The sequence below is a fragment of the Sinohyriopsis cumingii genome, chromosome 17, assembly GCF_028554795.1.
Source record: "Sinohyriopsis cumingii isolate HCF-2022 chromosome 17, ASM2855479v2, whole genome shotgun sequence".
Lineage (NCBI taxonomy): Eukaryota > Metazoa > Mollusca > Bivalvia > Unionida > Unionidae > Sinohyriopsis > Sinohyriopsis cumingii.
In genome coordinates this window covers 78,987,968-79,012,845 of record NC_142977.1, presented here as the reverse complement: position 1 = coordinate 79,012,845, position 24,878 = coordinate 78,987,968, and the positions used below count along the sequence as shown (strand labels likewise).

At 35.7% G+C, this 24,878-nt stretch overlaps 1 protein-coding gene across 7 annotated transcripts in view; it reads right to left on the bottom strand.

The window, feature by feature from the left end:
- The window catches only part of LOC149779293 (uncharacterized), a 129,730-nt gene that overhangs the window by 32,427 nt on the left and 72,425 nt on the right, over positions 1-24,878 (bottom strand). For 2 of the 7 annotated variants that reach the window (XM_089939902.1, XM_089939909.1), the window contains 5 exons: positions 18,143-18,592; positions 14,160-14,301; positions 11,607-11,781; positions 7,033-7,202; positions 711-749 (listed from right to left, as the gene is read on the bottom strand). In XM_089939902.1, the coding sequence (XP_089796028.1) occupies positions 711-749; positions 7,033-7,202; positions 11,607-11,781; positions 14,160-14,301; positions 18,143-18,592 (976 nt within the window). The remainder of the gene's footprint in view (positions 1-710; positions 750-7,032; positions 7,203-11,606; positions 11,782-14,159; positions 14,302-18,142; positions 18,593-24,878) is intronic. The other 5 variants (XM_089939903.1, XM_089939906.1, XM_089939904.1 and 2 more) reach the window with 5 other exon arrangements.

Here is a 24,878-nt window from a genome sequence, read left to right as displayed (position 1 = left end):
CTGGGTTTTGTAGCACCACCTTTGGGAAAAACTCCCTTTCCAATACTACAGGCCTTGAAGTAAATGAAAACTACATCACATCACATGGTTGGTATTTAAAATCCAGTAAAATTCTGCTATTTAAAGTAACTGGGTTGGGTTCTCCACTCTCCTAAATGGAGGCTGCATATTTTGTTTAGTACTCTCTTGAGCTTGGAGGATCACACCTTCATTATTATTTTAAAAAAACATAGACCTTACAGCCAGATACTCAATTGGATCAAGAAAAGAGGATGTTAGGTCTAATCATCACAACTGATTGGTAGTGCTAATTAATTATTTCAACAACTGCAGTGTTCAGGGTGGCATCAGTGTGTGACTCACAATCCAGTTTAAACTACATTCTTGTAGAGCTGCACGTTTGTCTACTGTGCAGTACTAGTGAGATAAAAGCCCATGCATCTCCCAAAATTCCCCCTAGTAAAAAAACATTTCATGCAGTCAACTACATAAAAAACAAGTTAGTAGGAGAAAGCAACAAGATAAAAGGGTTAAAATAATCAAGCAGAAGGAAGTAAAAATTGATTGTAATACATCTAAAAATATTCACTAAAGGGAAACAAAAATATAATGGATTTAAAATAAAAAGAGAAACACTGTAAAATATAGACAAATAACATTCTGTGGAAGTGTAATTCAAAGTAAACAAAAACAGAGCTAATAAATGATACCTTTAGCTGGTATGGAATCACTAGCCTCAGTTTCTAACTCTGTAAGAAAAGTATGGTTACATTCAATAGCAATTTTCTTATAATGAATAGTGACAAACTAAAATGCATCCAATACTAGAGGTCATAAAACTCTGAACGTGAGCTTCAGACTGGAATTCTATATCAGCCAATCAGAAACAACCTTTCACAAGCAATGCCATTTATGACTGATCAAATCAAAATATTAACATCAAACTCAGGCTCTAGAGTTGGATGATTTCCAGATCGAGACCAATGAACCAACAACTTGCTCTTGACATTTTTATTCATTTATCAGGACTATGATTAAAGTAGACAAATTCAGTCTCCAAGAGTCCAGATACTGGACTATGATTTAAGTAGACAATTAAGTTCCCAGTCTCCAAGAGTCCAGAATCTGGACTATGATTTAAGTAGACAAGTTCACAGTCTCCAAGAGTCCAGAATCTGAACTATGATTTAAGTAGACAAGTTCACAGTCTCCAAGAGTCCAGAATCTGGACTATAATTTAAGTAGACAAGTTCACAGTCTCCAAGAGTCCAGAATCTGGACTATGATTTAAGTAGATAAGTTCACAGTCTTCAAGAGTCCAGAATCTGGACTATGATTTAAGTAGACAAATTCAGTCTCCAAGAGTCCAGAATCTGGACTATGATTTAAGTAGACAAGTTCACAGTCTCCAGATAGATGATGCTTGTTTCTAAGTTTGAAATTCTGAAAGTAAATGACATAAAAAACATTGTGAGGAATGGCCTAACAAAGCCTTTTTCACCACAAAGCACTCAGAAATCTCAATATGCAGCAGCCAAGAGTAAATTATCTAATAATAAATCAATCAGCAAATATAACTGTAGTGTTTCAGTAGCATTCCATATAATTAACTACATCCCATGCAATAAAAGCTCTTGTCAGAGGCATTTGTTGTAAGCAATAAACATGAAATAGGTGTCTTATATAAATACAAATCTTTGGTCGTTATCCTGTTTATAAATGCAAGCATGCAAATCTTGTTAATATGATTAATATGACTCAGGACTCTTTATAATGCTGTGGTAACGAGCCAAGATGAGCCAAGAAACTAGTCTGTGACTTATCAAAGGCTCTGAAAATGTATCACTGATAGCTGACAATTCCATCTGGCTCACTTTTTTGTCTTTTTCCCCATCCCAACAACTAAGGGCTGCTCATAATATTGCCCCTTTAAACAAACAATACAGATTTATCATGATGACATGGCATTGTTTTTAAATATAAAAAGAATGTTCAATCCATATTTCTGAAATGCATTAAGACTTTTTTTAAAAAGTTTGCATTAAACTAATTCAACATTCTACATCTTTATATAGCCATGCTGTTGGTGTAAATACACAAAAACACTGCCATATTATAGGTCCCAATAATGTGAACTTTCTAATTAAGTTGAATCCTTTTCATCCTCTCACATTGCAAGGGCCTGCATTATTGCATGGGGTCACAGTTGCAACTCATACATGTGATGTGATTTTTATTTTTAACATAGCTTTAACAATGTTTCAGTCATATTGCTATGATGTCTGCAATGTGGCAGTTTATAGTGATGTCTAGCACTGGGGCATCATGCTACTGACAAGTAGCATGATGTCCCACCCAGTAACATTATCCTGACACTAGGCTGACCAGTCCTAACACTAACCTCTTAATGCTGAGCGCCAAGTGAGGAAGCTGTTAGTGCAATTTTTTGTTAAGTCTCTAGTATGAATCGTCTGGAGATCGAACCGATGACCTCCTGCATCTGTGGCAGATGCTCTAACCACTAGGCTACTGAAGCGGTGCAACAACTCATATAAGGGCATGCATTATTGAATGGGGTCACAGTTGCAACTCATATACAAGGGCTGGCATTATTGCATGGGCCACAGGCAAGGTATAACCTCTGCTGAACTCTTGCTTTAATAGCTGGCAAGTAAACAAAATATGGCAATTTTTTTTTATACAAAACTTTCTTACTTTCAATTAGTTTTGTTGTCAAGTTTAAATGTTTGTCCTTTTGAGAGATATTGCAAAGGCAAGTCCTTCATTTCATACATTAACATTCCACAAGTTACTGTAGAACCCTGAAATGATGGGTGCATAGATGTTTTTGCACAGCTTGCATCATGCAACCCAATCTACATCAAGAGAGCAGTTGTTAACTGTGGTATTGTTATGAAAAGCAAAGCTACTGCAGTATGCCTGAATCAAGTTCAATGCTGTGTCACAGTGATGGAAAACAATGGAAATATGGATCAACCAGCAAACAAATATGAAGCTAAAAATGCCATGCATGACCATATTTACTGACTGATTAACAGGGTTTTACAAATCCATTTACATAATAACCATGACAAGATCAAATTCATATCAAGAATGCTAAAGTCTGCAAGGTAGTTGCCAACCAGCAAGTCAAACATGGGTCTGTTGAAGGAACTGACTCCCTACAGGGCAAAAAGAATTTCCAAGCAGTTTACAAGAAGCAGTGATCACAATCTTTTGCTAAAGGACAGATGGATGTCAGACACTGGACAATAGACCACCCCATAAGTTCTTCTGGTCTATGACCAGTACAGCTATAACAAAAAAAAAAGTCAGCTGGCATTTTCTAGCACAGTCATGGTAGTGTGAATATTTAACATTTAAAACAAATTATAACAAAGGAGAATAAATATTTGTATTTATCTTTTCATTTAAATGTTAATCATAATACTGTAAGCATACAGGACTAATTAACCTTCAAGTCCTAACTTAGCCATGTAACAGTAACTCTGAAATGTGTCAAGCTTACTCACTCAAAACAATCAGCTTCTCAAAGGATTGCTTTGATGCATGCCACTATAGGGCAAGCAGGTGATAATTGTGATTTCTTGGACAGGTGTGTTTGGAAATTAAAGGCACTCATCTCTAATTATTAGCCACATGGAGTTCTTAAAACATGCAACTGATGAGCTGAAAATCTAGCACTCAAAAGCGGTGTTTATTAACAAATTAAAATTCCTATCAGATTATATGATTTGAGAAAAGTATACTTGAACTGTGTTGCAAGAGACATGCTTGAATATGGGAAGATTACACTGATCAAAATTCTGACAGCTCCACCTACCCAGCAGTGTGCAGCAACTCCACTAGAAAAAACATTTGGCAAACTTAGAGTTTTAATGTTATCATATCTTGGGACAAGTTTGAGTTTCCCAAGGGCAAGTTCAATTTCCACATTTATACAGCTGTTCATATACAATGTAGAGGTTGTGTACATAAAAACGGTTGGTGATCAATGAATAATGAATAAAAATTTGTCAAACAGAAAACACAGAAGTGTTGTCATTTACCAATTTCTGACCCATTTGTTTCTTCCAATTAATTTAGGAGCCATGTATATAGTGTATTACTGGATACAGTGTTTTATAGATATACCACAGATAAAGTGTCCTGAGTGCTGAGTGTGCAAGTATATATATATATATATATATATATATATATATATATAATAAAGTAGAGACAAACAGTCATACATATAATTATATTGTTATAAAGGATATACAATATATCAATATTTAAAAAAAGAAAAAAGACCACTCCAGTGGCCTGGTGGTTATGAGTGTCCACCCTGGATGCAGGTGGTCGCAGGTTTGAACCCTGGCTGAGTCATACCAAAGACTTCAGAAATGGTACTAGTAGCTGCCTCACTAGGTGCTCAGCATTAAGAGGTTAGTGTTAGGACTGGATGGCCTGGTGTCAGGACAATGTGACAGGGTGGGACACATCATGCTACATGTCTGCGGCATGATGCCCCAGTGCTAGACATCACTTTAAGCTGCCACACTGCAGACATCGTAGCAATATGACTGGAAAATTGTTAAAGCTACATTACAAATTTAAATCACACATACAGAGAAAAAATTATAAAATTTTATATAGTACATTGGCATTAAGGCCATTAGGATACAAAGTATTTAACTTATTGGATTCATAAGTTAATTGCAATTATAAAAGTGAAACAATTTACATGTTTTTGATAAACCTATCAGCTTAAATGTACCAAATAAAGCAATTTCTCACTTAATCTATTCTGAAGGACTTTTTATAGTAAATGCTGAAATTTTACCTTTATTCATCTCTGATTGGACTATGTTAATGCATATTTTTTCTTGATTATTAAGAAGATTTTTGTTGTTGTTATGGGGTTTAATGCCATTTTTCAGCATAAGATAGGCTATACATGGTGGCCAGTATAAATGGTGGAGGAAGAACCTGGAAAGAACCACTGACCCATGAGAAGTTACTGGCAAGCTTTCTCACATACCCACATTGGCTGTGCCCGAGACTTGAACACATGCAGAGGTGAGATGGCAGTGATCCATAGCAGTAAGGACTTTAGACCACTCGGCCCCTCGGGGCCCCTGATTATTAAGGAGAAGTAAATGTTTTTATTCTTTGAATGAATAATGGAAGGCAAATCCGATGTTACCTGTGTATGGTGAAGAATTTTTGTTGAGATCACAAAAGTGTTATTTATGTAAGGTTAGGAGTTTTGTTTAGGTCACAAAAGTATTATTTGTGTATGGTGAAGTATTTTGCCGAGGTAACAAGTGTTACTTGTGCATGGTGAAGAATTTTGCTGGACCCCATTTTAGGTGAACCCCTACTCTTTCTATGAAAAGAAATGAAATTTTTTTTAATGAAAAGAACTGAACCAACTGACAGTAAATACAAAATAAAATTGAACCCCCACTGCAAAATCCAAAATCCACCAACCACTTTTACGTCATCCAGATTTTATATCAAGAGTAATGTTACGGTCAAATGAATGCCACAAGAATTTGTTCCAGTCAAATGTATGCCACAAGAGTTTTTTATGGTCAAATACATGTCACAAAAGTTTGTTACATTCAAATGCATGTCACAAAAGTTTGTTACAGTCAAATGTATGCCACAAGATTTTGTTACAGTAAAATGTATCCCACAAAAGTATGTTCTAACTAAATGTATGTTACAAGAGTTTGTTATGGTCAAATGCATGTCACAAAAGTTTGTTACAGTCAAATGTATGCCACATGATTTTGTTACAGTAAAATGTATCCCACAAAATTTTGTTCTTGCTAAATGCATGTTACAAGAGTTTGTTATGGTCAAATGTATGCCATAAAAGTTTGTTCTTGCTAAATGCATGTTACACAAGTTTGTTATTGTTGAATGCATGTCACAAGAGTTTGTTATGGTCAAATGTATGCCATTTCATAATATCACTCAACTTGTTTACAACTAATAACAAAAGTAATCAACTGTTTAGCAGTGATATAATTACAAATGTACAGGCATCTGGAACTGCTTTATTATGCATATGTGTAAAACAAAACCCTGCTGTAACATGATTGCCAAAATCCACAAAGTGCCATCATCATGTTATGTGACCATGCATGCATCTTCTTGTTGCTATGCAGTGGCATGGGGTGGGCAAAACAAAGACCTTAGCAGAACTTCAATGGCTCATTCCATTCAGTTTCCAGCTTTAGGGCATGTATAATGGAAGTAAATGCATCACTTTGGCCTATGTATATCACAGTATCTGATGATGAATTCTACATTTCTGATTACATTTTGAGGAAATAAAATGTATCGAGTCAAATTTTATGCAATAGTATGGGTATAGTTATATGAAGATTTAAAGACTTGTGTGAAAAATATAATTTCAGGATATATTTATATTTATGGAGTTAACTGAGGTGAGATAAGGTGGGTGGTGGTTGCAAGCATTACTATCAGTGGGAACATATCCAGGGGAGTTTACTATCATTGATAATAATTTAATTAAATCTGAGTTGCCTCCCTTGACATGCAATGACATTTAAGGCCAATAGATTTATACTTATAATTTAGTATGGCCATAAAGTTTCTTACTATACTTGTAGCAAAAAGTACATGGGACACTATGATACAAGCACAGATCAAATGTAATCCCACCAATATGATAACAATCTTTCAAAGCAATAAATTAGGTACAGAAGATAATTAACTGAGAAGGAAAAAATCACAATAAATGAAACAAGAATACTCCAATCAAAGGCTCTGAGAAAAGTATAAAAATACCAAATCAAATGAACAGTTAGGCAAGACTATGGACTGATGGACAAAAGTAATAGTATGTGTCCAAAATACACTTGTTGTTAGGCTTATAAAAGCAAAGCCAAATCTTGCACAGGCTTGTAACAACAGCCTAATTCTAGACGTGTATCATTGTCCATGCAACACGGGGCTGACAAGGCAAAGGCTGGATGAATAACATGCACTTACTACTACTAGCGGAGTCAACAAGGGGACTAGTACTTTCAGATCCTATGCTGGCCGTGCTAGCAGTACTTCTATTACTACTCAAGGCACCTGTGCTTCCTGCTGTCTGTACTGCAGACTGGACCCATGCTGCCAGGTGTGCAAGCTGTGCCTCCATTTTGTTGATCCTTACTCTGTGAGAAGACATCGATTAAAACACATGAGAATTTTATTGATCAAAAAACATGAGAAATAACATGAGAAATTTAGTAATAGGTAAATAATCTACAGGCATATTTCATACAATACATACATGCCAACTGCCTCCTCCCCTTAGAGGTATAAGCATAATTATTGCTAATACATGTATGTGGCAAAAAGAAGCAGAATTTCGGCACAAAAGTGTAATCTGTTTATTACTGTATTTACTTGCTTATAAGTCGAATTGACTATAAATAAATATAAAAAAACACTTTATGGCTGCAATAAGGGAATGTTGTTATGATTCTCATTCCGTATTTCATGTAATTTTTAATTTCTGTGTACGAAAAATTATACGTAAAATAAATAATTATCATTTGGTGGTACTGACCATGTGTGAAAAATAAAGGGTCGTACCTGAACAAGTTCTACGGAACACACACAATAAGGGAATTTTGTTATGATTCTCATACCGTATTTCATGTAATTTTTCGTACACAAAAAATAATGATTAATTTCTGTGTACAAAAAATTATTTGTAAAATAAATACTTATCGTTTGGTGGTACTGACCATGTATGAAAAACTTAGGGGTCGTACCTGAACAAGTTCTAAGGAACACATGCTACTCAACATCCTAACAGTACAAACATACAAAGTAAATGTATATTTTCTGTCTCATTATGCTCTCAACTCAAGAATCTAATTACAATAAAAATAAAAGCACTCAAAATGATTTTTGTTCTTATTAATGAACGAGAGAGAGAGACAGAGAGAGAGAGAATTATGTCTCAGTGTGCAAGCTTATCTACATTTAGAGAATATGTAGATGTCGTGTAATGTTGGCAAAATGATTAAGATGGTTTGAACATGTATTAGTTATGGGTATTATTTACTGGTAAATTTTATGCAACGATACGAGTTCACTTTGTCACGAAATTAAGTGCAACTTGTACTTTTACTGCAACAATAATTGCAATATCAAATTGCATTAAAAAATAAAGAACCTGAAATCACGTTTTAGTTAATGCGCGTGCATGGGTGTGTGTGTGACAGAGAGAGGAAACAAAATTTTGTCAGTGTACAAGACCATATTTATTCAGGGCAGTTTTTATTTGTAGATTTTGCAAAGAGAGAAAAGACTATTTTGAGTTACCTGATGATTGTGATAATCCCCATGTATTATGACCCTACTATATTCCATTATCAATAAACACCACTAAATCAACAATTCATTCTTGTATTAATTACGATGTACATTGTCACAACAACCACATGGCTATGCAGTGTTATTTACACGGTAATTAAACAGGCTTAGTGCTTTGGTTATTCCAGTTGAAACCAGACTGAGGGCAAGAACGGACAGAAGAGGTCAAATCAGTGAGGCTGCCAGTAGGGAAATGAGGCTCTCTTTAGGGAACTGAAAATCTGTCAATGTGCTATTGAAGCCGTTGTCCATACAGCAGATGTTATAAAGACGTACACATTACTTGTTATTCAAACTCACCAATAAAGATAGCAGTGGGGTATATCGTAGAACAGATTTGCAATAAAATATTAATTATATCCAAGTCAAGACAGAACAAGCACTTACAAATTGATTTAACGGAATCCGTGACTTTCAAATTTACAATGGAAAATGACAAGGTTTTTATATTTTTTGTTTGTATGACTATAATGAAACAATAAGACTAGTTGACCAATGGTCCGTGGTCTTCACTTTAGCATGTACTGAGATACAATTTGTTTTGCAAACTTGAATCTTCTTAGCAGAAATTCTATGTCCGATAATTTAATGGATTTTTTTGAAAAATACAATGTGATATGTATGAAAAATTATGATACATTTAAATAATTATTATTTTGATAACTAGATTGTGTACAAAAAATTAAAGGGTATGAAAAAATACATTAAATACAGTAAATAAAAGTGTTTTTTGCAAGTCAAATCCATCTGCATGGGGTGATATGGTCCGTGAGTCAGAGCTGCACTTGGAGGAAGTCAAACTGGATAAATTGATAGAAAGACGACTGGACAATTAAGACAATACCAATGCAGAATAAATGCATTTATATTATTCTGCTGAATATTTACAAATAAACTGACTACTTATAACTTGTAGATCTTCGTGCAATGAAAACCATAATGCTTAACATTTTTAATCATTTTATATAATTAATCCATTCACTGAATTTGTCATATACAGGCATGAAACTCATAATTCAGAAAGATGCGATTCACAACATCTTGTAATATATTAGTTCCAAAAGTATTATGATCAACAAAGTTAAGTCCATATGTTGGTGATTCATGGTATACTGTAAATGTCACTGTCTGATATCATCTGATTTAAAGCCCAAGAATTATTCTTCATTGTCAGTTACCAAATAAAGTTCTGAATTCCTTCATTGTCATGTGGTCATCATAAACATCGTCTGACTCAAACTTGTCTGATTCACTGTCCAATTCTGATTCTCTGTCTTTACTATCATCTGTTGGTACTTTGGTGTTGGTCTTGTCTCGAATGAAATCATAGAGATGTTGTTGCTGTTGTAGGGTTTAATGCCATTTTCAGCACAAGATAGGCTATACATGGCAGCCCGTATACCTGGTTGAGGAAGACCCTGGAAAACCCCTGGAAGAGCCACCGACCCCCGAGAAGCTACTGGCAGGCTTTCTCATGTACCCATGTTAGCCAAGCCCGAGACTCAAACCCATGCAGACAGAGGTGAGATGGCAATGATCTGGAATGGTGAGTGCTTTAGACCACTCTACCACTCGGGGCCCCCAAAGAGTATGTCATCCTCCCTTCTATCCATTACATTGAAAATACCACATTTTTTAAGTGATTTGACTACCATCTCATTTGGAATTTGTTTCCACACATTACACAACCAATGAGATACTAACTCAGTCCCTGGACACTCCATATTTCCTGCCTTTGTAAATTTTTGGGGCTTTCCATTATTCAAATTTTCTAAAGATCTCTGACATGATCAACTTGAGCTGGCTTTAACTTGTACCAGTCACACATTCATTTCTACAACACACCAAATTCACATTCTCCAGCAATAGTGTTTTTTGTTTGCTGCAAAGTATATAACATTTATCTAAATACTCCATCATATGCATTATGTTTTCTTCTCACCATCTTGGTGAAAGTACCTATGTTTAGCAATTCAAAATGTATCATATCCAGGTGACAAAGAACACTACCGTATTTACCACACATGTTGGGACACGATAAAATTATTTTTTTCCTGTCCTAGAACTTATGGTGAAACATTTTTTTCACTTTGGGCATATGTCCCAAGACTTAAGAAACAAAATAAATTTGTATTGCATTTGTGCTTGCCCCCCCCCCACTGCATGTTGCAAAAAAAAATAGATAAATAAAACGCTTAATTGATAATAAAAAGAAAGAAACTAACCTTGTGTTGTTATTATTTATTCCTTTTTTCAACATGAGAATTAAAGATTAAAATATTTCCACGAAATCCGTAAGCGTAGGAAATTTGTAGCTGACTGTCTTGTGGAAAAAATGTGATCGCTCTAACTGTATGCTAAAGAGGACTACCTAGTACCTAGCTGATGATAGCAATACTTATATCACAAGAGCCTAAAGTGGGCTTTCATCTGTGTTGTGATGTGATTTGAATTTTTAACGTAACTTTAACAATTTTTCAGTCTTACTGATATGATGTCTGCAATGTGGCAGTTTATAGTGATGTCTAGCACTGGGGCATCATGCTGCAGACATGTAGCATGACATCCCACCCAGTCACATTATCCTGTCACCAGGCCGACCAGTCCTAACACTAACCTCCTAATGCTGAGCACCAAGCTAGGCAGCTGTTAGTACCTGTTTTGTAAGTCTGTGGTATGACTTGACCAGGGATCGAACCCATGACCTCCTGCATCCAAGGAGGATGCTCTAACCACTAGGCCAATGGAGCAGTACTTTTTCATATGTATAATTGGCCCTATACATTTTGTAAGAGAAAACAAATAAAGTCAACCTTTTAGCTTTTCGATGTGCCCTATGATGATGCTCTGAATGAGATATGGTCGCTGTAATGTTTACAAGTGTAAATGGCTAAGTTTAGTTTACTGCTTTTAAACATGTACAAAATCACTGACTATTATAAACAAAGATGTGCATGGCTGTCAGCAATGCTGGAACTACCCATTCTAATTAAACCAATATGTTTCCACATCTCAATTTAAGCTGACTGTTTAGTAGGATTTTTCTGTTAGATCTTTTCTTAAAGTCTGGATTTTTTTTCACATGGAATGTAGCACTGCCAGAAATATAAAAAAAATTATACCTAAACTTTCTGGGTGCTGTTTAGATGTATATATATACAAACCGATATAAAATTAAAGTTCATGCTTACCTTGTGTTGTCGTCTACTGGCTGTGGAGTGGTGCTTCGTGGTGGCAGAGATGCATAATTTTCTCTGTCTGGTGTAACACGATAACTCTGTGACCGCTGGACTCCATTTGCTGACTCTAACGAAACAGGAACAGTTGCGAAATTCAGAGAGTGTCGATCAACTGGTGATCTTTCTCCTACAAAAAAGAATTCATGGTTATTTATGGAGCAGGTATTGCGAGAACTTTTATAATGTACAGTATTTTACTTTTAAAACAAGATGCCTTTGGCTTCCTACTGGTATAATTTAACAGCTGAGTGCTTTATTAGACAGACTCGTATAGTATTTCAAAAACACAAATATATGTTTACCAAAGGCCCCTTTGGCTCAGTGGTCCAAGGCACTTGCCTTTACTGATCACCCACATCAGACCATTGCCCAATACTGATTCAATTTTTTGCCTGACCAACACGGATACATGAATAAAACTTGCCAGTACCTTCCCATTGATTTGTGGTTCCTCCTCTACCAAACAGACAGACCACAATGTATGGTCTAAAATGTACTGAAAAATGACATTAAATCCCACAAACCTAATCCAAACCTATGCTCACCAGCCAATTTATTCGCTTGTCTTTTTGATACTGGTCCAGTTAACAGAAAATCAGCATCATGGATAGTCTTGAACCAGATAAGTAATGCATCCTCAACCTTGTGATGGTCAGCGGCCTTAATAAAAACTCGACTCTTGGTTATCAGTCTTGTTAGCTTCCTTGTTTTTCAAAACTGAAATACTATACCGGCTTGAATTTTTGTCAGGAGTACGAATAACTAAAGGTAACAAATGAATTACCATTAGAAATCTTAAATATGCCAAATTTCAGTTGTTAAAAAGGGTTCTCCATACCAAATATCAGAGGGTAAAAATAATCCTATTTTCTGGGATAGGTGGTCCGTAATACTTGCTTATAAACAGAGTCCAGCTGAAAACAACAGACCCTGCTCTAACAAAAAATAATGCAATGGCAGGTCAGGTTTAATGTTCAATATGTGAGAGCAGATCTGGTTCTGTGCAGGCTGCATTTGGACTCGACTACTTAAAAGTACATATACAGAGGATATCTGCATACTTATTGTAGAAGTAAAGAAATAGTTGACAAGTAAAGTGGAAACACTGTACTGCCTTGAAGCTATCTGTACCATGCAAAATCCTTCCACTTCACAAGTGAAATATTTCCTTATATCCATTCAGAAAGGAAAATAACATAGATTTGCATGGATAATTTTCTCCATTCTTTGCCAAGCTGAGTGTTGGCTGCATTACTACATTGATAAACAGACTGTTCTGACATTTTACTATAATTTTAAGACAATGACATTTAATTTTATATAGCTTTTACATAAAATACTTAAAATTGTGTATTTTGTCAAATTAATGACTGTTTTCATATTAAAATGAAAAGATGTATATTAAAATATTTCTTGTGCGGATTGATAGTGAACTTTGCTGGGATGGGGAACTGTATAAAACACCACACAGCATTCCTATCCAGCAGAGTGTAACATACTTTAAACAGAAGAGTTTAATGATTTTGAGTTTACATGTAAGGATTTGGGTTCTTTGGTTTATTTCTACATTCAAACATGACTTTTTCTGTTGCCTGGAGAAGCTTGCTGCATAGTTATGTAAAAAAACATTCAAAGTCAATTGTTACTTAGTTTAAGTTTCCAATCAACGCTAATCAATGATTGATTTCTTTGTCAGTTTGAAATATGAATACGAGTGTCAGGAGAGTTAAACTTGCTACAATTTTTTCACCATTTAATCAAAAGCAATTCACAATTTGCCTGTGGAATTTGTTTTAAAAAAGTTATTACTTGTTTGCTAATTTACATGTTTTTCAGAAACAGAAGAATTAAATGAGTCCAAATATGGAAATACTGATTTGAATAACTTTCATAAGGGCAGAGATGTTTCCTAAATGTATTTTGATGTTTTTTTTAGAATTCTGCAGTCTGTATTTTGATGTTCTGTTTAGAATTCTGCAGTCTGTATTTTGACAATGTATACAATTCTGAATACTGTAGTCTGACACTATACAATTCTGAATACTGTAGTCTGACACTGTATACAATTCTGAATACTGTAGACTGACACTGTATACAATTCTGAATACTGTAGTCTGACACTGTAAACAATTGTGAATACTGTAGTCTGACACTGTATACAATTCTGAATAATGTAGTCTGACACTGTATACAATTCTGAATACTGTAGTCTGACACTAAATAATTCTGAATACTGTAGTCTGACACTATACAATTCTGAATACTGTAGTCTGACACTATACAATTCTGAATGCTGTAGTCTGACACTGTATACAATTCTGAATACTGTAGTCTGACACTGTAAACAATTCTGAATACTGTAGTCTGACACTGTATACAATTCTGAATACTTTAGTTTGACACTACAATTCAGCATAATGTATTTCTGGGGCAGAACTGATCTATCAGCAGTATACATTAATCCCCCTTCCTCTACATGAGGTAAACAAAAACTTTTGCACTTACTCCAGTTAGGATGTTGCTGTGGTACTGGTGTCGACTGTGGTCCTGTGGCCCTTTGAGGGGAGAGAACTGTGCTCGCAGGGACACCTTTGGCAATATACATATTAGGTGGGGCCCCTGGTGGGGCAGATTGTGCTGGTACTACCTGAAATTCAGAAAAGTTTCCAAACATTATTTACTTTAGTTGGAATAAATTTCATTGCCTTTATATGTAGCAGATGGAAAGGACATATTTTCTTTTCAAAGAGATTATCCTTTCCCCATTTAATGTTCTGATGATCCAGATGAAATGTGTGTTTTTGGATTTTTAATGTAGCTTTAACAACTGGAGTCATATAATGTCTGCAGTGTGGCAGTTCACAGCAATGTCTAGCACTTGGGCATCATGCTACAGACATTTGGCATCATGTCCCACCCAGTCACATTATCCTGAAAACTAGGCCAACCAGTCCCAACACTAACCTCTTAATGCTGAATGCAAAGTGAGGCAGCTGCAAGTACCATTTTTATTAGTCTTTGGTATGAATTGGCCAAGGTTTGAACATACAACTTCCTTCATCTGATGTGATGCTCTAACCATTTAGGTCACCAGAGTGGTATCCAGATTAAATAAATACCCATTTAATATTATGATGTTCCATATTCAATAAATACCTATTCATTATTATATGCTCACTTGTTTCTCTGTTAACTTTATATTGTCAAAATCATTTAGTATTTTACAATACTGCACTCGCACACAACTTAATACTGAACTCATGTGTGACCAATAGTGTATTAGGAACTAATTTTTGTAAACAAATCATGTACACTCTTGTAGTAGATGATTTATGTTTTGTTGATTAAATTTGTTTCTGAATGAACTACACGAGGTGTTTTGTGGACTGCCACATACCAGCTGCTTTGGCACATTTTGCGTTAATGTTTTTGATAGAATGTTTTGGATTTATGCTAGCTATAGATGCCAGAGAGGGTCCTTACAAATAACATGAAAGTGACAAGGCACAAACCATCTTCTTCAGCTGGTAATAAGAATGGCAAAAAAATATACATACAGTTTTACATCCTGAATTTCCTCAAAATGTACTTTCTTTGTTATGCAAATCCGAATTACATGAGCCATGTCATGGGTTCTCAAGCTTGATTACACATTTTGAAATTGTACTGTAATTTTGACTATATACCAAGTGCAATTATCTCTTTACTGTACTCAAAATGAAATAAACATATTCCATAGCGTCTTTCTTTGATAATTGCAATTGAAAGACTTCATATTTTTCCCACACTGTGATTTCAAACATTCAATGACAGAACAGAAACATACTTGCAGATGTCAACACACTTCTCCCTCGCTGCTTCAATCTGATGTATTTCATGTAGAATAGGCACAGATAGATAAATCCAGTCCATAATCACGAAATTTCGTAGAAATGACAAAAATACCAAAATCTATTCAGTCCAGGTCAAATGGAAAAGTTGGTGCAATGCCCATTCATTCACAACAGGACTTCAAATTTTAATTTAAGTAGACTAATATGCCATTTTCTTTCAAAAGTTATGTCTAGCACACAACTAAGTTCAAATTTATCTAGTTGGAGTTATGTGCGCATCAATAATGTTTGTTGTAATGATGAATCTGCGTTTGTGTATTTAGTCTGGAATACAGTATAAATTCAGTTACTTTGCTTCTTGTAGTGTATATTTGTTTTCATAATTAAGCCTTAGGTAGAATAAGAAAATTAGCATATAATAAAAAGATTACTGCATGCGTACGGGAAAATATGAACTCGTTTTGTCGGATGAATATACTGCACTCACAGGGTCGTGCACTATTTCCATCCAAAAAACTTGTCAATATTTTCCCATACAAATGCAGTAACCTATACTTATTCCATCTGGAATGTTAAAATATTAAATGGGTACTTAATTCATATAGCACTCTGGTGAACTGGTGGTTTGAGTGTTCGCCTCAGATGCAGAAGGTAGTAGGTTCAAACCCCAGCCGAGTCATACCAAAGACTTACAAAAATGGTACTAACAGCTGCCTCAATTGGTACACAGCATTAAGGGGTTAGTGTTAGGACTGGTCGGCCTAGTCTCAGGCTAATGTGACCGGCATATTCCCCAGTGCTAGACATCACTATAAACTGCCATACTGCAGACATCGTAGCGATATGACTGAAAAATTGTTAAAGCTACATTAAAAATCCAAATCACACACACATATTTCATTTGGAATGTTATAATATTAATTAGGCACTTGTTTCATATGGAATGTTATAAAATTAAATGGGTACTTGTTTCATTTAGAACATCATAATATTAAATGGGTACTTATTTCAAATGGAACATCATAATATTAAATGGGTACTTACTTCAAATGGAATGCAATAATATTAAATGGATACTTATTTCTAATGGAACATCATAATATTAAATGGGTACTTATTTCTAATGGAATGTCATAATATTTATAGGTTAATGCATTTGTATCGGAAAATATGAAAGAGTTTTTCAGATGGAAATACTGTGCGACATTGGGAGTGCAGTATATCCATCCGACAAAACGAGTTCGTATTTTCTGATACAAATGCAGTTACCTTTTTATTATATGCTCATTTTCTTATTGTACCTAAGGCTTAATTATATAAACAAAACTACACTACAAGAAACAAAGTAACTGAATGTATGCCGTATTACTAAGTAAATACAAAACTACAGATTCATCATTACACAACAACATTATTAATGTACACATAACTCCACCCAGATAAATTTAAACTTAGTCTTGCACTAGACATCACTCTCAAAAGAAAATGGCTTTTTGGTCTACTTAAAATTGAAATTTGGAGTCCTAATGTGAATGAATGGGCATTGCAGCAACTTTCCCATTTGATCTGGAATGAATAGATTTGGGTATTTTTGTTGATTCTATGAAATTTCGTGATTATGGCTGGATTTATCTGTGCCAATTCTACATGAATTACATCAGATTTCAGCGGTGATGAAGCAGCATGTTGATATCTGCAAGTATGTTTCTGTTCTGTCATTGAATGTTTGAAATCACAATGTGGGAAAAATATGAAGTCTTTCAATTGCAATTATTTCATTTTGACTGCAGTAAGGATGATGTAATTGCACTTGGAATACAGTTGAGATTATAGTACAATTTCGAAATGTGTAATCAAGCTTGATAACCCATGACATGGCTCATGTAATTCAGATCTGCAGAAATAAGAAAGTACATTTTGAGGAAACTCAGGATGTCAAACTGTAAGTATATTTTTTCCCATTCTTATTACCAGCTAAAGTAGACAATTTATGCCTTGTCACTTGCAAGTTATTTGTAGGGACCCAGCAATTTGATGAAATCTGGCATCTATCGCCTGCCTAAATCTGAAACACTGTATCAAAAAATGTAACACAGAATGTAACAATGCAGCTGGTATTTGGCAGTCCATGAAACATCTGCAATAGTTCATTCGAAAACAAATTTAATCAACCAAAATGTAAAGCACCTACTACACGAGTGTAGATGATCTGTTTGCAAATCAAAAGTGCTGGTGTCTGCATCCATTGTTCATTTACAATAGAAAGTAGTTCCTTTATGAGTGCAATATGAAGTGCGTGCAAGTGCAATATCGTAAAATACTAATGATTCCGACAATGCAAAGTTAACGGAGAAAAAAAATGAGCATACAATAGGTACCGATTTAACAGTATAACATTCCAGATGGAATAAGTACCCAGATGGTATTTATTTCACATCAGATAAATACCTATTTAATATTATAACATTCAATTTGATGTTATGTTCCAAATGAAATAAATACCCATTTTAGATTGCAATCAAGTTAGGTATGGAGGAAAACAGCCAACCTTTAAAAGCAATACTTGTACCTGGTTATTAGAAATGCTTTTGATGGGCCTGAACTTGTCTGCTAAAGCTAGGGACATAAATGGGTCTAAAAGAATCGGAACATTACCTGTATATAATCATACTGTGAGCTGCTAGGCAGTGGTGAAAATGCTCTCCTGCTTGGAGGTGCCTGCTGGTTACCATGGTGACTTGGAGATGAAGACTTTGCATGTTGTGGATATTGGGGTTGCCCTGTCCCTCTTCTTGACCCCTGGGGGCCAGCAGGGGCTTGTTGGTACAAATCTACATCATTCACATAATTGTTCTGAGCTGGATATCCATTCATCATTTGCCGATTTTCTGGAATTGTTCTTAAGCCTTGTCGTTCTGATGCACCGGAAGTCCGTTCTGGGGAAACCCCCATTCTTCCATAAATAGGATTTTGTGCATATGACACATGAGAGGGGTCAGGGGTCAAGGATCGTGACCTGTCATAACCAGGTTTAGGTGGTGGTGCTTCTTCGTATATGAAATAAGGTGGCTGCATTGAGGCAGGAAGAGTTTTTGCTCTCTGAACCTAAAAGAAAATAAACTGCAAGTTTTCAAACTTTCCACATTTGCTGCATATTAAAAAAGCCTCACACATCATAGAATTTTATGCAAGTTCTTAATTACATCAGACAATTTTTATGCACAACCCAGATGTGCCAGCCACTACCAATGTGAAATAAAAGTGTCACCTTGAAAAACTGGAGTCTGAACAGAAAACATTAACGCTTTAAAATTTGAATCAACAATTTATATCTGGCACTAGAACTTATTTATTTTCAAGTGCTCTCTGGTTCAAATGTGCTTCCTAAATTTTTCTTGCCATGTGACAGCCCAAAGGATCAATTATGCTCACCTATGTGTCAGAGCCAACAGCAAACAACATAGACTCTGATCTGTTGTCACAGAATGTGTCAGCAAATCTGGGTCAATGTTGTTTGTTCGACTGACTACACATGGCAAACTTAATGGGTCCAGATCTGCTGGCACATTATTCGATGGCAGATCTGGATCTATGCAGTTTGCAACTGTAAATGACTTGTACACCAGCATACATGGTACACAGGGAAGAGACAGCAAAGGCATGATTATTATCTAATGTTGGCGACTTGTGTTGTAATTTTAAATTTCTGTACTTTGGTAAGCAAAATAATTACAATCTAACATGAGAAGCATTTCAGTGATGTATAGGAGCCCCGAGTGGCCGAGTGGTCTAAAGCGTTCTCCATTATGGATCACTGCCATCTTACCTCTGTCTGCATGGGTTCGAGTCTTGGATTTGGCTAATGTGGGTATGTGAGAAAGCTTGCCAGTAGCTTCTCATGGGTCGGTGGTTCTTTCCGGGGTTTTCCCGGGTTCTTCCTCCACCATTAATATTGGCCGCCATGTATAGCCTATTGTGTGCTGAAAAATGGCATTAAACCCTACAACAACAACAACAACATCAGTGATTTATACATCCTGGTGTTCTGAATCACAGTTTGCACATATACAAATTTAAGTGACCAGAAAATCAGAATATGACAGAAAGGAGTTAGAATAGCATAATTTGAGGTTAAACAAGAGTATTATATATGACACGATTATGTATGCACTTGGAGGACATGGTTAACCCTCAAGATGATTGATCAGTGGGTGTTAATGACCAGGACCTTTGGTCTTCAACTAAACTTATGGTGCAGAAACCATTATTTTCTTGTTGGAATGACATGACGCATAATCTTTAGATCTCAGAATCTTCAGGTTTCTTTATCACCCTTAGCGCAAGGATTCATTAAGTTTGGTCAAGGAACTTAGACTAGAAACAGTCCAAAATGATCTTTACTTCAAAATCAACAAGTTTTGTCATGGCCTCCATAAAACTTCACTCAATATATGCTATCAGGAACTAAAGTTATTGTGCAAATGCCATTTTTATCCTTTTGGTCAGACACCCCACCATTCATTTCACATCAAAATCAGCAGGCTTCTTATCTACTCAAGATACAAGTATCCTTACATGTTTCGTGTGTGTGTGTGTGTGATTTGCATTTGTGTGTGTGTGTGTGATTTGAATTTTTAATGTAGCTTTAACAATTTTTCAGTCATATCGCTACAATGTCTGCAGTGTGGCAGTTTATAGTGATGTCTAGCACTGGGATGTCATGCCGCAGACATGTAGCATGATGTCCCACCCAGTCGCACTATCCTGAGACCAGGCCGACCAGTCCTAACATTAACCCGTTAATGCTGAGCACCAAGCGAGGCAGCTGTTAGTACCATTTTTGTAAGTCTTTGGTATGACATGGCTGGGGATTGAACCCATGACCTCCCACATCCGAGGTGGACGCTCTAACCACTAGGCCACCAAAGCGGTCTTTCTGTGAACTTAGTCTAGAACTTGTATTTTGTGCAGAAAGAACTTTTATTTTCAATCACTGAGACCTTGGATTCTGAGTTTTTGATCCACATATCAAAAGAAATTATTCCATACTCAAAGAGAAATCTATAAACCAAGTTTGGCCAGGTATGTAAAGCTGACTAATATTATCATGCAGAAACCATTTTTCATTTTTGAGTCAAAGTGGCCTTGACCACTGAAATCCAAAATCAATAGGGTTATATGATAGACATGTGTAAGTCATCCATATCTTATGTTCTTGTGTGGAATGATTTCTTTTGGTAAAGGTTCTCGGTCAAGAATTTACATTTTTGTTGTTGTTATTATGGATTTAACACTATTTTTAGCACAAGAAAGGCAATATATTCATGGCAGCCAGTACAGCTAGTGGAGGAAGAACATGGGAAAGCCCTGGAAAGAACCATCAATCCACATGATGCTACTAGCAAGCTTTCTCCCCTATCCATATTGGCCAAGCCCATGACCTGAACCCACAGAGATGGCAGTGATCCATGATGCTGTGTGCCTAAGAGCATTCAGGGCACCCACTTACATTTTTGTGCAGAAACCATGTTTCTTCTTTCAGTCATAGCAACCTTGGCCTTTGACCTTTTGATTCTAACATCAACGGGATTCTTTCTTGAAAAGAATGCAAGGTACCTGCCATGTTTGGTCCAGATATGTGAATGATATCTAATGTTATTGTGCGAACCCCATTTTTTTTTTTCGAGTCTCTGTGACCATTACCTTTTACCTTTTGACTCTGAAACTGAAAATCTTCTTCCTTATTCATTTTGAAGCTGTTGATGTTGGAGAAAAAAATGATAACTGACCATTTTGAAAATAAATGTTATTTAAACAGAATAATGATTAACTTCATTCAAAAAAGCGGGTTATTAAAAATTATTTTCGATGTGATTGTAAAATGAGGATTCAGTCAATTAACAGCCCAGTTACCTAACATCCCCCCCCGCCCGCATGGTTTTCTCGATGTCAAAGCATTTGTTTCAACTTCTGGCAGTCCCTCGGTAACTCATGTCTCGCTTATAGTGTGGTCTATGTTTGTGGACCCTGTTGTGCAGGAGTTATTGAGGGAGAGGTGTATGCTAAATGGTGCCCAGGCTATGCTTATTAAAAGAATCTGCATTAAATGGCATATCTAGGTCTATTAAATTAATTGTTAAGTCTGTGTTTGTTTTGTTGGTTTAATGCCATTTTTGGGAGGTCATGGGTTCGAACCCCTGACGAGTCATACCAAAAGCTTATAAAATGATACTTACAGAAGCATCTTGTGGTCCTCAGCATTAACCCTTTACCTCGTAGAGCAAATTTACCCAGTGCAGTGTACTATAAATATAACACCTGTTACCTATTCGACTCCATACACAAAGGCCTTTCTGTTAACTGTTACGCAATGCTGTGTATGTTACGTTAACATCAATTTTAAACATTTTACATTTTTAGTACACATCTATTATGTATGGAAAAATTTAAGAGTGAAGTCCAATCATTATAGCTGCATAATTGTTTTTCACTGAAGAATTTTTTATGTGCTTTAAAATCTTGAGAGAACTTGTTCACCATCAAGTCAGTGAAGCTGCGTGACCAACCCTAGTTATACCCAAGACTAATAAAAAAGGTACAAACAGCTGCCTTGCTTTGCATTTAGCATCAAATGATTAGTGTTAGGACTAGTCAGCCTGATGTCAGGATAATGTGACTGGTGGGCCATGATGTTACATGCTTGCGGCATGATGCCCCAGTGCTAGGCATCACTATTAACTGCCACACTGCAGACATCATGTGACTGCAAAATTGTTCAAGCTACGTTAAAAATCAGAGTGAAAAACAATGCCATCTTTTCAGCTTATTAATGGCTAAACAAGCTGGCCACCATATTTAGTGGAGGAAAATCCTGGAAAATGCCAGGAAGACTCACTGACCCACAGGAAACTACTGGGTTCTCACATACTCCCACAGGCTGAGCTGAGAGTTGAACCTACACTGACAGAAGTGAAATATCAGTGACAGGATTCATACAGAATTCTGAATGATAAATTTAAAGACTTTTCCCAAACTTCAAAGACTACATAGATTTCCAAGATCTATGTTCCATAACATTTTGTATACAAGTTATGTGATATGAGAAAACAAACGAATGCAAAATACTACAATACTGTTTAATAATGAAATTCAATCTATAATTAATCAAAAGAAAGAAACCAGGAAAACTCAACTACATCCGAATGTAACAACCTTGGACAATTTTATTTCTGATTATGGAAAGAAATTAAAATATTTCGGGTTTTTCAAGGGTAATCTGCTTGATTTTCCCAAACTTTCAAGGCCTCAAAAATGCTACCTCATTTTTGCCCAAATTGTCAAAGACCTTCAAAGACCGTAAGAACCCCGAGTGATCTGTAAAGGTGAGTGCTGCAGACCAATCTGTACCCCAAATTAATTGTCAAGGACCAAAACTCCATCAAAAATGGAGCTGATAAGACAAAACCCATCAAAAATGGAGATGATAAGACAAAACTCCATCAAAAATGGAGCTGATAAGACAAAACCCATCACAGCACATCCACATCTAAAACAACTAATTGTTCTCAAGTTATGCCAGTTACAAACAATATGCAATATTACGAACAATACACAATGTGAAAATATTAAGTTAACTATCAAAACCAAACACTATCCAAAATCTAGTCAATAAAATAAATTCAATTCAAGGCATCTCTAGGTATATGAAACATGTGCACACATCAGAATATGTTGAAAGATTCTTGAGTTATGTCAGTTACAAACAATATACAATCTGAAGAGGTGAAGTTAACTGTCAAGACCAAAACTCAATCCAAAATAAAGTTTACGAGACACAGCCCATTAAAGGTGCATCTGGATAAATGAGACATGTACAAGCATTAGAATATGCTGAATAATTACCAAGCTATGCTAGATGTAAGAATCTGAAGAAATGAAGATTTCAGATCTAACTATAATATGTAATATGTCTACAAAATGGCATCCAAGTAAGTGTAGCTGTTGGTCACAAGAAATGTTAATAGACACAGACACATTGATGGACAGACAGAAAAGGGGATATATATAGAGCTCTTGTATCTTGAGGCTGGGCTCTAACATGACTTTGTGCATAAAATTTCTGACAACCATCTGAGGCCAAATTTTGTAAATTTGCTGGATTATGTTATTTTAAATCTCTGACGGGTTGCAAACTTCATGAATGATGCCATGTCCATTTTGCATGCAACATACAAAATGTCTTCCTTTCTTCTTAACAAAATTGGATGAGTTATTTATCTTAACAGATCACACTAGAGGAATTGAATTATACTACTTTAGGAATATAAATCACACTCGGATATTTTAAATGCTTCATACTGATGAACAGGCAGTACTTTAAATGAACCCACTGACTTATACTATACTGTACCTATTAATACAAAACCCACTGTCTTACGATGTACTGTATTTATTATTACAGCAAACCCCACTGTCTTATGATGTACTGTATCTATTATTACAGCAAAACCCACTGTCTTATGATGTACTGTATCTATTATTACAGCAAAACCCACTGTCTTATGATGTACTGTATCTATTATTACAGCAAAACCCACTGTCTTACGATGTACTGTATTTATTATTACAGCAAACCCCACTGTCTTATGATGTACTGTATTTATTATTACAGCAAACCCCACTGTCTTATGATGTACTGTATCTATTATTACAGCAAAACCCACTGTCTTATGATGTACTGTATCTATTATTACAGCAAAACCCACTGTCTTGTGATGTACTGTATCTATTAATACAGCAAAACCCACTGTCTTATGATGTACTGTATCTATTAATACTGCAAACCCACCGTCTTATAATGTACTGTATCTATTATTACAGCAAAATCCAGTCTTATGATGTACTGTATCTATTAATACAGCAAAACCCACTGTCTTATGATGTACTGTATCTATTAATACAGCAAACCCCACTGTCTTATGATGTACTGTACCTATTAATACAGCAAACCCCACTGTCTTATGATGTACTGCATCTATATATTATTACAGCAAACCCCACTGTCTTATGATGTACTGCATCTATATATTATTACAGCAAAAACCCAGTCTTATGATGTACTGTATCTATATATTATTACAGCAAAACCCACTGTCTTATGATGTACTGTATCTATTATTACAGCAAAACCCACTGTCTTATGATGCACTGTACCTATTAATATAGCAAACCCCACTGTCTTATGATGCACTGTACCTATTAATACAGCAAAACCCAGCGACCAACAGCACACACTAACATCTGTTTTCATATTACAGACCAGCAGATCGGGTTCTATACTGCCTTTTCAAGTAATAATTTTAAGCAACAATAAAACACAGACCATGATCTG